This window comes from Chelonia mydas, chromosome 19, assembly GCF_015237465.2.
Source record: "Chelonia mydas isolate rCheMyd1 chromosome 19, rCheMyd1.pri.v2, whole genome shotgun sequence".
Taxonomy (NCBI): Eukaryota; Metazoa; Chordata; order Testudines; family Cheloniidae; genus Chelonia; species Chelonia mydas.
In genome coordinates, this window is record NC_051259.2 from 10693685 (window position 1) to 10707149 (window position 13465).

Genomic DNA, 13465 nt, shown 5'->3' on the forward strand with positions numbered 1-13465 from the left:
TCTAGCACACACAGCTTCAAACTCATTTCCAGGCCATGAGCTCTGCTGGTTTGATGGGGCTCTTTAGCACGCTTGGTCTGCAAGTGCTGTGCTCCGCTCCATTACCTTCTTCCTCTTTGGGATCCAGCTGAGTGACTTTGACTTGTAAGCGGTCGACCCTCTCGACTAGAGAGCTCACCCGAAAGGCAAAGGTGTTGGCCTGAGTAAACAGCTCTCCAAAAATGTCCTCTGCAAATTTACCTGGAATATTCAAAGGGCTGTATTACTCTTTGAGCTGTATTATACTTTCCACCCCCAGCCCTTAATACTTAAGTTCTCCTGATCCCCCCGCCCCAAACCAACCTGCTGCTTCTTCCACATTAGCATCAGCAAGCTATTTACTAGCCTTTACAAGAGTGAGATTTGTTATTTTCAAGTTTGGCCGTGTTGATACCACCCAAGATATTAGCACAGAGGGCAGCTGATGCACCGTTCCAGCTAAATAACACCTTTCTAAAGGATCTTTAAACAATGAAATACAATTGAAGTATACTACTTAAGTCTTGAATAAAGTAATAAACATGGGTGGACACCAGCCCAAGTTGACAGCGTGCTGTATTAGTCTGCATCTGATTGGCTTGCAGTCTCTTTAGGGTTACATGATGTTGTTTATTAACAACCAAACATAGCTCTATGGCACTTCAAAAGGCTCCCAAATTATAAATCACTGCCTTGCAGTAAGGCCTCTTCAAGGGTAACTGGTACCTATTTTAGAGTTAATTGTATTCTAGAACTATATGGTATATTCAGGTCTTGACCCTAAAGCCATAGCCACATTCACAGACAAGGATACTGACCCATGAGTTCCTTCAGATAGAGCAGCACCTGAAAGACTGATGCTTTCAAGATTATCTAAATATAAATAAATACTGGAGTATTTCACTACTACTTTCACTGGAGTTTCTTAAATGTGATGAATCCTCTGTAAAACCTCGGCTGTTCACTGAGCAGTCTAAGACAAATGTTGTTACTATTCATTCTTTGCACTGCGGTAGCACCTATGAGCCTCCACTCATGGATCATTGTGCCGGGCATTGTACAAACAAAAAATGATAGTCCTGCCTCGAAGAACTTGCAAGCTAAGTGGATTCAGACAGGTGGGGAGAGCAAGGAAACAATGAGACAATATTGGCCATAAGAGGCAGCAGTCTCACCATACCAGTCGCCTCTATTCCTCCACCAGAACCTGCCCTTACCCAGTCTTGGGCAGAATCCTACCTATCTAAACATTTATGGCCAAGCCTGTCAAAAACACAAACCTGAAGTTAAGCTTCTAATAAGCCAATAGCCCCCCTTGAAGTCAGTGGGGGCTGTCAAGTGCTGGGCACTTTTGAAAAATCCCATCAAGCAGTCAGGAGCCTAAATAAAGATGTAACCTTAGAGTCCTTTTTTTGGGAAATCTTGGCTTTTAGCACAAGTCATATGGGTAAAATGGAAATTGCATTTCCAACAGCTGATTCCAGAGGGAAGGAGGGGAAAAAACATCTAAGTTAGGCTATCATTCAAGGGCAGCTGTCTCCATGACATCTACGAACATGAGTAAAGAGTCTGCACTTTGAAGCAATACTAAGCTCAAGCCCCTATCCCTGCAGTCATTTTATACAAGGGTGCTGTGTCTCTGAGTCCTAGAACCTAGCCCCGTGACTCTGTTTTCTATGCAGGTTGTGCACAGTGTGATTCTCCTCCCCCTGCCTCCCTTGGTAATATGGGGTTTGAATTCAGGAACCCTACTTTTGCCCTGCTGACCCGCCTTGTCCGCTTCCCTGTGTTAACTCATAAGAAGATATTCATTCCCTCAGACACAGGAGTCAGACAGATCTCATTGTAACAAGCTTTCATGAAGCATCCTTTCTGTTCTACCTCACCATAAGAGCAACTCACACATTTTACAAAGGACGCTACAATGAAAGGAGAGGGAAGGTTCATCTATAATGAAATTTGACAGACCTCACAGCAATAACCTCATACAACAAAGTTGTTATGTGTTTCCATTTTAATGAGATCTGGAACCCAATTCTGAATTTCACAAGGAAAAGACTACAGATGTTGGGAAAACCTGAACAGTTGTTTTGCAGTGCTGAGCAGTACACTTTAAATATACAAAGATGAGATACAAACATGGTAATGCACACTGGTGTATGTGCTTGGGTGTATATTTATTCCTCTAATGGCATAACTGTGTCAGCACATGGTTACTGTATAGGATCCAGTATATGCTTTTGTATTTCATGCACATTTTTTGGATGGGGGCAGAGATTAGTTTTCAGGGATTTAGCTGCTTGATTGATTTTACTTCAAGAGAAAAAAATTACAATCAAAATTATCTTTATCATGCACTTGCAGGAAGACAGACTGAATGATTTAATAGGTCTTTCCCATTTCTAGCTTCTATGATTCCACAGAATTAACAGAAATGCACAGACTGCCTCTCCAAAGTGCTGCTGGCTGTCATAGTAACAAAGGGCAAACTCACTGGAATACGAATGCGGTACAAGTTTTACGTTTGTGTCTTTGTAAAGAGGTTGTGGTGTACTCGGCATGGCTGCTTATTCACTTGACAGGTCTGCCGTCACTTACTGAACTCTCTTCAGATTACTACAGTGTTCAGCACATGAAGAAATATTCCCATTTTCAAAATAACGTACAGACAACTGGGAGAGGAGCTTGGTCATTTGGGTCTCAACATTCTGCAGTAATTAGCCCAAAGACCAGAGCACTTACAATTCTGTCTTCAACCCTGGGGATGCATACAGGAGAAGATGCTCAATTTTATTTCCCTCCCTCCGCATTACCCTCAAATGCACAGTGATGCGCATGAGTGTCAATACGAACAGTCTGTCTCCAACAGCACTCCTGGTTGTGTCTGTGATTGGTCCTCCCCACACCCTAGAGCGAGGCTCCCTTGGTACCCTCCTGATAAAGGAACCAGGCTGCGATCTGGCTTCCAGCACTTCACTCTCTGTTCTGAGGGATAAGCAGAGGTGCTTTGAATATTGTGAAATGCACAAACAAGGTCTAAGCCTGAGGGATATCGCTGGTGCTCTGTCACACGAACCCACAGCATGCCTTTTGGATCTGGATCAGCTTACTCTCTCTATTTGGGATTTAAAGAGCTTTACCGTCCTCCCCCTTCTCATTTCATGCGCACAGGATGGATTTTAAGAGAACCCTAATGCTCCGTGACCATCTCAGGAATCACATCTAACTGTGGAACCGTGAGGGGCAATTGACAATGGATGGGTAGACTGGTCTTATCCATTACTGCACATTGATATTTTTAGCAACAGACTTAATGCAAGGCCTGTTGGTATCAGATGAGAACCTGGAGGCAGCACAGGGGTTTTAGTGATAGCAATGTGCTTTCGCTACTGGAGAAACAGGAAAATTTTTGCCTGGAATCCTCTCACCCATGTTCACATTGCACGAGAGAAAAGGTCTATCTTGTGAAGGAAACAGAGATACTTATAGGTCCTAGAGTGAATTCAAACAATGTACGAATCTGTTTATCAAAGCATTTGCAGGTCTCATTTCAAGGCCAATGAAACAAATATTGAGCAAAAGGGGGCTAATCTGAATCCAGAACATTTTAATGGAGAAAAAAGAAGTTGGGTACAGGCACAGTGATTCTTACTGTTTATTTTTGTTATAAAGCTTGGGCCTATGTTTTCACTTTGCCCCCATAAGGCTGCCACCACCTCACTGGTAACCATTTGTGCTGCTGTACCAACATGCGGCCCGCAAACTCCAATATCCCAGAGGCAGTTCTTAGTCTGAATTGGGGACTTTCAGGCTTGCAACACCATAAACGTAGCATGGGCAAACAGGCCAGAATCTGTGTGCGCGTTTTGATTACCTTTCATTAAAAATGATCAACTGTAGATTAAACACAGTTGAGCTACAATTAATAGCGCATGCAATTACAGGCGCTTTCTCCGACAAGGCACTGGCCACTCCGAGAGCCTCCCATTTTACAGCCCTCAATTATGCTCCATCCTTCCATCTACACATTTGCTGCAGCTCTTCCACTCCCCTCCTCTCCAATTTTCTTTTTGTTGAGGAGGAGGTGGGAGAAGGACAGGAAATTAGCATCAGAGATGTCTTTGGGAAAACATTTTAGCATTACCCAGGGAAGGCAGATGGGGGAGAAATAGGAATACAAGAACAGAAAGGGAGCTAACGACTCCTGAGGGCAGCATGCGGGCTCGCAGTGGTACTCACTCAGGCTGCCCAGCTGTCGAATGACATTTGCCAGGGTGATGTTGGTCATGCATTCCAGCTCACTTCTAACGCTAGGCAACGTCTGACGGCACAGGTGCCTTGGCTCAATGTTCCTCGTTACTAACGGCATGGTGGACCCGCTTCAGGCAGTGTTCTAAAAGATGAAAAACAACCCAAAAAAGAAACAGGAAAGGATTACTCACCCACACATTCCAGGCACACCAGAGCCACGATGTTCATTTTCCTGCTCTGAAACAGCTCTATGTATCAGGCATCGTCTTCCCTCCCCACCCTTATGAAACTGGTTCTTTGAAAATAAAGATCCTGCTGTTCTACAGCTTGGAGTGGAGAAGCAGAGACCTGTTGGCTCAGGGGTACAGGCAGCAAAGGAAAACTACCCATCTCAGCTGAGCAAGGGACTGTTTACATTACTGCTGCCGCACCACCCTTCCCACTGAAGCATCTGCACTGAACAGTCGCATTCCTTCACCAAATATTGCAGAACATCTAACGACAGCTACTGTGAACCTTTCCATAGGAACATTTTAATATGTCCATTTTCGAACCAAGAATGTTAACAGAAGTTAGCACTTCTGTTACGCCAGACACACTGACATGTACATTCCCTCCCTCCTCACCAACAGCACAGACAGAGAGGGCTCACATGAGATAACAGGAAGTGCTTGCAGCTGACCAGGAAACATTCTGGTGACTGTTTCTTATCCTTCAGGCTGTGCCCCTCCCTTGTAGGAAATTCCCATGTGGCCTAGTTTCTACAGATCCATTGTTTTAGAGTTAGTGGTTTATCACATTGGTAGCTTTATAAGGATATATGGGAGGAAGGGGGTATAGTCCAATGCTGAAAGACATCAACATTGATTTCACTACACACAGTGAGATGAAACTTCCAACCCCAACTTCCAGTTCTTCTAAAATTTACGGAACACAAAAGCTTCTGAAAGTTATCCTTCAGAAAATGGTTGCGTGTGTGTCTGTTGCCTGCCCAGTACTTTGTAACAGCAAAATCTCCACAGCTAACATGCCTAACTGTTAAAGCAATAGATTAATTCTCTTATACCTCCTGCCCACAAAAAGAAAATGGAACTTCAGCTCCTGAATAATGGAGCACAGCACAAACAGTTAGATACACCTCCAAAATCTCTAACACGAAAGCAAATATATCCCAACTTCTTGATTAATTTAGGAAGGAAAACAGTCTCTCTTGTAGGTCAGATGAGAAACAATGCTATAGAAACAGACGCCTCCCCTTGTGATAGACATGCTGATCTGCTCAGGATGGGTGTAAAAATAAAACAGGAAGCTAACAGCCTGGGGAACGTGGCTTCCTGTCACCAACAGCAACAAACCAAGAACCAAAATAATTTAAAATCAGCTGTTTGCTCTTGACTTTGAGCCACCCTTTGATAGTCTGTGGCAGCTGGCAGCTTATCTTTGAGGTCCAGGAGTCCCTCCTGGATGCTTTTCTACTAGGATGTTAAGATGAAGGAGTGGGTATTATCTCACCAATTACCTCACAAACCAGATTTTGAATTTCCAAATTTGACCCGTTAATGCAGAGGAGTTCAAGGTCTGGAGCACTGCAGGGTATGCCAGGTATAAGGATGCTTTGTTACAGTACCACCAAACTCCATTATAAACCAGTCATTTAGTTCACTTGTCACTGTGAAACAGAAGGTTTCAAAAGACCAAAAAACCTAATTAAAGTGATGTTGATGAGCCAAACCTAAAAACCAAGAAAAGCAGGAAAATCTAACAGGGCTGAAATCCCTCCTTCTTAGACCTCACTGTGCCTGGGTAGTGTAAAAGCCATCAGATAGTTAAGTACAGAGTGAGCTAAGGAAGGACTTCCACCATTAACTCTAAATTCCCTGCATTTTGTGGACTAAAGTCAGACCCTTCTAAATTCTTCTGTCACGTTAGGTTTTTGTGCTTTAGCTAAGCCAGCGTTTCCATGCTTCCCCTGGCAGCACCCCATAACAACAGCCACACCCGCAGCTCACATATATATGGGGCTGTAAGCTTAGGTAGTACCTATCTTGCTCAGGCTTCTCCTGTTTCTCTTTCTCTAGCACTGATTCATACGAGCACATGTAGCTTGGCTCCACAGAGCTATCTGTGGGCATCCCACCGACCTAGAGCGGGGAGTAACCTTCTGGGGAGAGGGGAAGCCATCAGAGGACAGAGAGCAAGAAAAAATTAAAAACACAGGAAAGATACTGAGAAAGAGACCAAAAAGGACAGGAAAAAGAAAAGAACCCTCCCCCCCCCCCCAAGATATTGCAGCAACTGTGGCAAGGTTATGACTAGGGCCCTACCAAATTCTTGGCCATTAAATGCATCACGGACCATGAAATCTGGTCTTGTGTGTACTTTTACCCTATGCTATACAGATTTCATGTGGGAGACCAGTGTTTCTCAAATTGGGGGTCCTGACCCACAAGGGGATTGCAGGGGAGATGTAAGGTTATTTTAGGTGAGTCGTGGTATTGCCGATCACCAGCTGCTCAGCTCTGAAGGCAGCGTAGAAGTAAGGGTGGCATCTGTTGGCCAGGCGCCCGGCTCTCAAGGATGCACCCCGCCAGCAGCCGGGCAGAAGTAAGGGTGGCAATACCATACCATGCCACCCTTACTTCTGCACTGCTGCCTTCAGAGCTGGGCAGCCGGAGAGTGGCAGCTGCTGACTGAGGGCCCAGCTCTGCAGGCAGCAGTGCAGAAGGGTGGCAATCCGTACTATACCAGGCCATCCTTACTTCTGCGCTGCTGCTGGCAATGGCTCTGCCTTCAGAGCTGGGCTCCCGGCCAGCAGCCGTCACTCTCCAGCTGCCCAGCTCTGAAGGCAGTGCCGGGGCCAGCAGCAGCGCAGAAGCAAGGGTAGCAGAACCGCAACCCTCCCTTCAATAGCCTTGCAACCCCCACACAACTTCTTTTTTGGGTCAGGACCCCAACAATTACAACACCATGAAATTCAGATTTAAATAGCCGAAACCATGAAATTTATTATTTTAAAAATCCTATGACTGTGAAATTGACCAAAATGGACTGTGAATTTGGTAGGACCCTAGTTATGACACAGGAGGGACATGGGGACCACCCTACTGCCAATCTAATGTGTGGGGGGGAAGAGGAGGGGGAGAAAGGCACACTCCTCTTAGGAGCCACTAGCTTAAAACTATGTTGGCTACGCCCCCCAGGAAATAAGGACTTGTCTAGACTGTGATGTATACACTGCTTTGTTTGAAACTAAGGCAAACAGCAAAAGTCTGGCAAAAGTCACTGTTTACACTGGTGCAGACTACCTATGCTGGGGGGCTGGGAAAAGGGAGAGGATGCAGCATTACTACAAGGCTTCTGTCACTGGACCCTGCTCAGAGGCTCCGGGTGACATGGCACAGGGGATGTTGCAGAGAGCCACCCAACTGCCCTTGCAGTAGCTAGAAGGTTCTTGGGAGGGGGCAGTTAAAGAAGAATTCTCCTTTTCCCTTTCAGCAGGGACAGAGGATTCAGGGCTTCAGCTTTATCAGACAGTTACTAAGCTAGAGACAAGGCAGACATGATACCTGGGGCCTCTGAGCAGAGCCCAGTGACAGAAGCCTTTAGTAATGGCTGAGCCCTCTCCCTTTTCCCAACAGCTGTTGGGGTGGGATAGCTTCTCCACACAACACTGCATTTGGACATCGAGGCCCCTCTCATCTTGTAATATCAGTCTCTGGTTAGGAGGTTTATCCCTCCACTTATATATCTTGTAAAATTTCCAAGCCCTACGTATAAGTGGATGGGAAGAGGAAAATCATGCAACTGATTAGACACAAAGAACAGTGTATTTGAGAGAGCGATTCTGGGGGACGTATAAGCAGAGAGAGAAGCGATGAGGGGAAGGAGATAGAAAACAATGCTGAGAAAGGAAGAAAGGAAACTAGACATTAGAGCAGTTCAGACAACGCAATTGTGAACAGCAGCGCGCACCAAAGTGATGCTCTGTAACATCCCCATGTGGACACCGTGGGAGCAAACTAAAAGGTTCCTAGTTTGCGTTAACGTAATCCTCTAACTCCCCACAGCTCCACATAGGAGAGCTACAGCACAGCACTTTGGTGCTCACTGCTATTCGTGCCCCCGTAGTTCAAAGTGCAGAGCAGTGCAGCCATACATAGACAACACAAGGATAAATGCACCATGATCTAGGAGAAAAAAGAAACATAGTTAGTGAAGCCAAGAAGGAAAAGGTCTAGTAAAAGTAGGAGCCTGCTAGTAAGGTTCATTCTTAAAAATTCATTAAGGAGAGCTGATCCACAACATGCTACAAATAAATACAGAACACAAAGGACAGTACACAACTACTTTATTCTTTTAAGTTGTAGGAACATGACAGAACAACTGTTTTCCATTCTGTCCAGTACCACTAGTCATCAGGATAGTAGGTGTCAGGTAAACATTTCAAACTTTGTGTGATATATGGAGTTAGATATTTCCTCTCAAATGAAATGAAATCAGTTGTGAAGCGGAGATGTGATAGAATCCTTGGAGAGCAGTCATATGGATTGGTTATTGAAAGTTTAGACTGGGCTATGTTTAAATGCTGCAGTTTTCAGTATATACAGTATTGTACAAAACTACAAGAATACTTTATGGATCTAAAGCACCCACACACTTCCTGTTGTGACATGGGGTGTGGCTAAGGGTGGCCTGTCATCTCCATAGAGAGGAAACATTTTCAAGTCAGAGATTGATACAGAATACTGGATAGGGAAAGACAACCACACAGAAGGACAGCACCATGCAGGTCAAGGAACAACAGGTCAGTGCCCCAGCTGCTACTCATTGCTGACCCAAGCAACAGCATGACCTGGCAGTTTCACACTGCTGCTTGGTTGGGAAAGCTGTAAGCAGACGCACAGAAGCTATTTCTCTGCAGACAACACTATCAGTTTAAAGTTATCCTCACAACCACAATTAACAACTTTTTCAAATGAAAACTGAGATTCTTTAGAAATTGATGACTTAGTCCCTTTCACTTGCATGAGAACTTCCCACTTGACAACTGTATTTTTTTTCAAGCCCTGGAAGAGGACACATGACTGGGATAACTTGGAAACACGATTTCAGAATTAACAATAGAAGTCTCTCCTCCTCATCCCAAAATCTGAGGAGACTACAGGCTGAACTGCCCAATGGCCAGCCATCTCCCCTCCTGCCTCTCCCATAGCTGCAAGTTCTATCACTTCCAACCAAACATTGCCAGGATTTGTCATTTTCTCACTCCTTGTTGACATCTCTATTTATGCTTTTCTGAGTGCTCATCTCTTCTTCTACAGTTCCATCACCCCAAGTTCTTCCTACAAAAATCTGCTGAATGCTGCAGCAGACTCTCTCCTTCCAGGAAGCTCATACCACCACTCCTAGATTCCTAGCAGTCTTCCACCCAGCGACACCCTCCCAATTTCAAAACTCACTACGCACTTGCTCCATACTATCTCTCATGCTACCTCCCCCTGCTTTCATACTCCACACCCTCTGGTCTTAACTGCCTCCTGTTTCTCCACAGCTGGAAAGGTGCCTCCCTGCTGCTCATGGAGACCAGCCTATCTAGAACTTTAAACCCTAAGCAACCAGGACTTCTTCTTGAATCTGTTTCTCTCTTTAGCACAAAATTATTCAACCCAAAACTTGCATCGAGGATACTACAAAAAGATAAGGTAAATTAACTAATTAATAGGACAGAAGACTGTAAATGGAGAAATGCAACTCCTAATGCTGGTATCTGCTTATCCACCACATGGAACAGAAAGCTTAACTTACAGTGAACTACTACTAAGGCTTCTTGTCAGCTGGATATTATAAGTATGTTGGATTAGTTGACTATGGGTACTCAAATCCTGCAAACTGGGCTCTGCCACAGTGGATCCTACAGAAATCACAGAGTTCTGGACTGAATTCAAGTAGAATTGGTTTATCTGAAACAGTTCTTGCCAGTCTACAGTTCTTGCCAGAGCTGCACCCATATTCACCATTCTGAAAAACATGGCTGGAACAGCAAACCCCATGAGACAGAACAATTGCCATGAATAATTAGGGAGATAGTCTTCATCAAGTATTAAAAAGCAACACAGTGACATCCCAGGATTAACCATCTGCTTTCCTATATGAATTCTGTCAATGAGAAGAAATCACTGAAATCAAGACCAAAAGCTTCCCTACTGTGGACTTGGGGTGGGGAAGACCACCACCACAGCTGACAACCAATTATTTGTATTCTTTTCTTGTAAAGGGCTCAGATACCATGGTCATCATGATGGTGAGGAGAAAGAAGAGAGTCTAAAAACAAAGGTCACATACTTCACAAACTTTGCTTACAAGATTTTGGGAGCTATTTTCTCACTGCTATTTGAATGACTAGCATTGCATTAAAGGGAGTTGCCAATATAATTCCCCACCATTAGTGCAAGAAGGGACTTCTTATATTAGAAACAATCTGAGAGAAAATTTTAGCACCAGAAGTAATATCTGCCACAATGCCTGGTGCAACACAGCACCTGAGGTGGACACAGCGCATTTTCAAGTGTGTTTAGGTCACTGATAACCCTTCCCCAGCAATCAAATTAAAGTTTCTGCAGCATTGATTGCTACAAATAATCCTCCCAAACACAAAGAGCATACCAAAGAGGAACTGGCCTCCAGCTAAGCTCCTCAGAGAGCAACCTTTGGGAGTATTAGACACACCAGCAGGTTTGCGAATGAGAGGGGAAAGAGATAATCAGATATGAAATTCCCATCAGTATGAAATGGGACTTAGTGGCCTGCCAATGCAGACTGACCATTTACTCTAGTGTCTATGACAACTCTACTTTAAATTTCAAGCTTCTCTCAGCAGTAACTGCTCCCCCATCAAGCTGTAATGGCCAGAGAGACTGGCTTTTGCATAATCTCAAAAGGGCGGGGGGGGGGGGGGGGCAGGGGAAGAGGACAAAGCAGCCAGACACACAGGGAGAACGGGGAAAAAACAGAAAAAGGTCAACAGAAGGTTCTGCTGAGAACTCACGGCAATATCCAAGTGCACAATGTGGCCACAGAGAAATGGGATGCAATAATCAGAGATGCTGCTGTTACACGCTACCCTAAGAGAGGAGACCTACCTAGCAATCAGTACTGCTTCTGAGCAATGGGGAGTGAAATTATAGAGCAAACTGCCATGTGATGCCACAGACTATTCCACTCCGCCAGCTGTAACAAGCATTCAGTCCCAAAAACATGTCAGATGCTCATCTGTCATTAGCTTCCAAGCCTGCCAGCAGCTGAACAAGAGTCAGCAGTGGAAGGCAGCTCCGGACTGCTTTCTTTCACAGGGGTCTATTCTTCCCACAAGTCAGAGGATTTGTGAGGATAAAACCCACATGCATAGGAGAAAACATTCCCCAACATCTCTTACAGCTCATTAGGTCCTGAAAGGTCAGTCCAGTCCAACCCTTTGCCTGCCATCACACAAAAAACTTCCCTGAAGCTAGATCCAGACTCATTTGAAGGTTTGCCCAATCAGGTAACTACCCTGTAGCTTACCATCAGTAAACACAGGGGGCCCACCTCAAATCACCAAATCCAGATGTTGATAAGAGGGATCCTGTGGCACTATGAAAGAGAGGCAGAGCTGAAGGAGCTGCCAGCCCTGCAAACCCACCATGGAATCTGAAAGCCAAGCTGTTCTTTTTTCTGGCATGCATCACCACACCACCACTCATTGCTTTCAAGGGGATTGCACAGGTGTAAGTCAGAATTTGGGTCTTCATTTGGGACTTAGTTATCAGTTCTGATTGACGATGAGCAAGCCAGAAAAGAATCCAGCTCACTCTCCCATAGCTGGGTTGGCACTACATGGTTAACAGGAATTGAACTCAGGTTTCAGAGTAACAGTCGTGTTAGTCTGTATTCACAAAAAGAAAAGGAGTACTTGTGGCACCTTAGAGACTAACCAATTTATTTGAGCATAAGCTTTCGTGAGCTACAGCTCACTTCATCGGATGCATACTGTGGAAACTGCAGAAGAATTGAACTGTGCGTCACTAAAGCAAGCCGATATGACCCAATACAAACAGGAAAATCTGTTGAATGAAAAGCTGGCCTTTCTACACAGCCACTTTTTAGAGAAGAACTCTGCTTTCATTCATTTAACTGAAAAACAAGTTTTAAACAAAAATGGTCATCTGTATGAGACTTTATTGGTCCTTGACTAAGCATACACACAGAACTCAGACATTTAAATAAAATTTTAGAATAGTAGTGACAAAAGAAAGTCAATATAAAACAATTAAAACAATTGTCACAAATGTGTAAGTCTCAGAATACAGAACTACTGACACTAATTATCTGCAGAAAATAAAGCTCAACAGCAGAAAGTTTCAGCTCTTGGCATGTAGGGGTACACCAAAAAAAGAGATCAGCTACTTAAGTACTGGAAGCTCTTTGCTGTTGCAGCTGCAGGGGAAATAGGTGGATTAGAAGTAGTGAAACATTCACTTGAGCTCTTGACTTTTTTTTTTTTTTTTTTAAAAGGTTGACTAATTTTGGCAAGGACCCACGGTTACTAGTGACTCTGCTGCATAGAGCTGCTCGCTTCAAATATGCAGGTAAAATTTAGATTATTCAGATAATCCAGAAGTATCATCTTGGATTCTCAGATATTACAATTACACATGGGAAAAGGATGGATCAGGGGACTGGTAACAAGATACAATCTTTCATCTTTAGGTCTTTGATTCCCATTTGGCCCAGATCTGGATCTTATATCATTAGCATCTGAAAGCTATTAAATGAGTATGTCTCAACCCTTTCCCAGTAGATGAGAGTCCACAGCACAATCACCACTTCATTCAGCATCCTTGGCAATCTCAGGAGACAGACCAATGACTGGTCTGGGCCAGGGAGACAATTACTCTTTGAGCCCAAGAGCAGGTCTCTCCAGATCGGGATTGAGATGCATTACTTGGGCATGAGGGCAGCGTGAAGGAAGCTTGCTCTGTCATTTTCCATGAAGAACCAGAGTTACGGATAAAATGTAAGATGTCTCCGGGGCTCTTAATCTAGCACTTTCTAACATCACTAAATTGACCTAAAATACATGTTTTCCAGTCAACACATTTTCAATTGGCTTTCCGAATAACTGCTGCATTCCTAGCTGTGTCATATATTACCCAAAAAA

The 13465-nt window shown here is 44.2% G+C and overlaps 1 protein-coding gene across 2 annotated transcripts in view; it reads right to left on the bottom strand.

Annotated features, from left to right (window-relative positions):
* WASF2 (WASP family member 2) overlaps positions 1-13465 on the bottom strand; it is a 40072-nt gene that overhangs the window by 15046 nt on the left and 11561 nt on the right. For both annotated transcript variants that reach the window (XM_037881516.2, XM_037881517.2), the window contains 2 exons: positions 4258-4411; positions 106-240 (listed from right to left, as the gene is read on the bottom strand). In XM_037881516.2, coding sequence (XP_037737444.1) covers positions 106-240; positions 4258-4387 — 265 coding nt within the window. In that variant the 5' untranslated portion in view covers positions 4388-4411. The remainder of the gene's footprint in view (positions 1-105; positions 241-4257; positions 4412-13465) is intronic.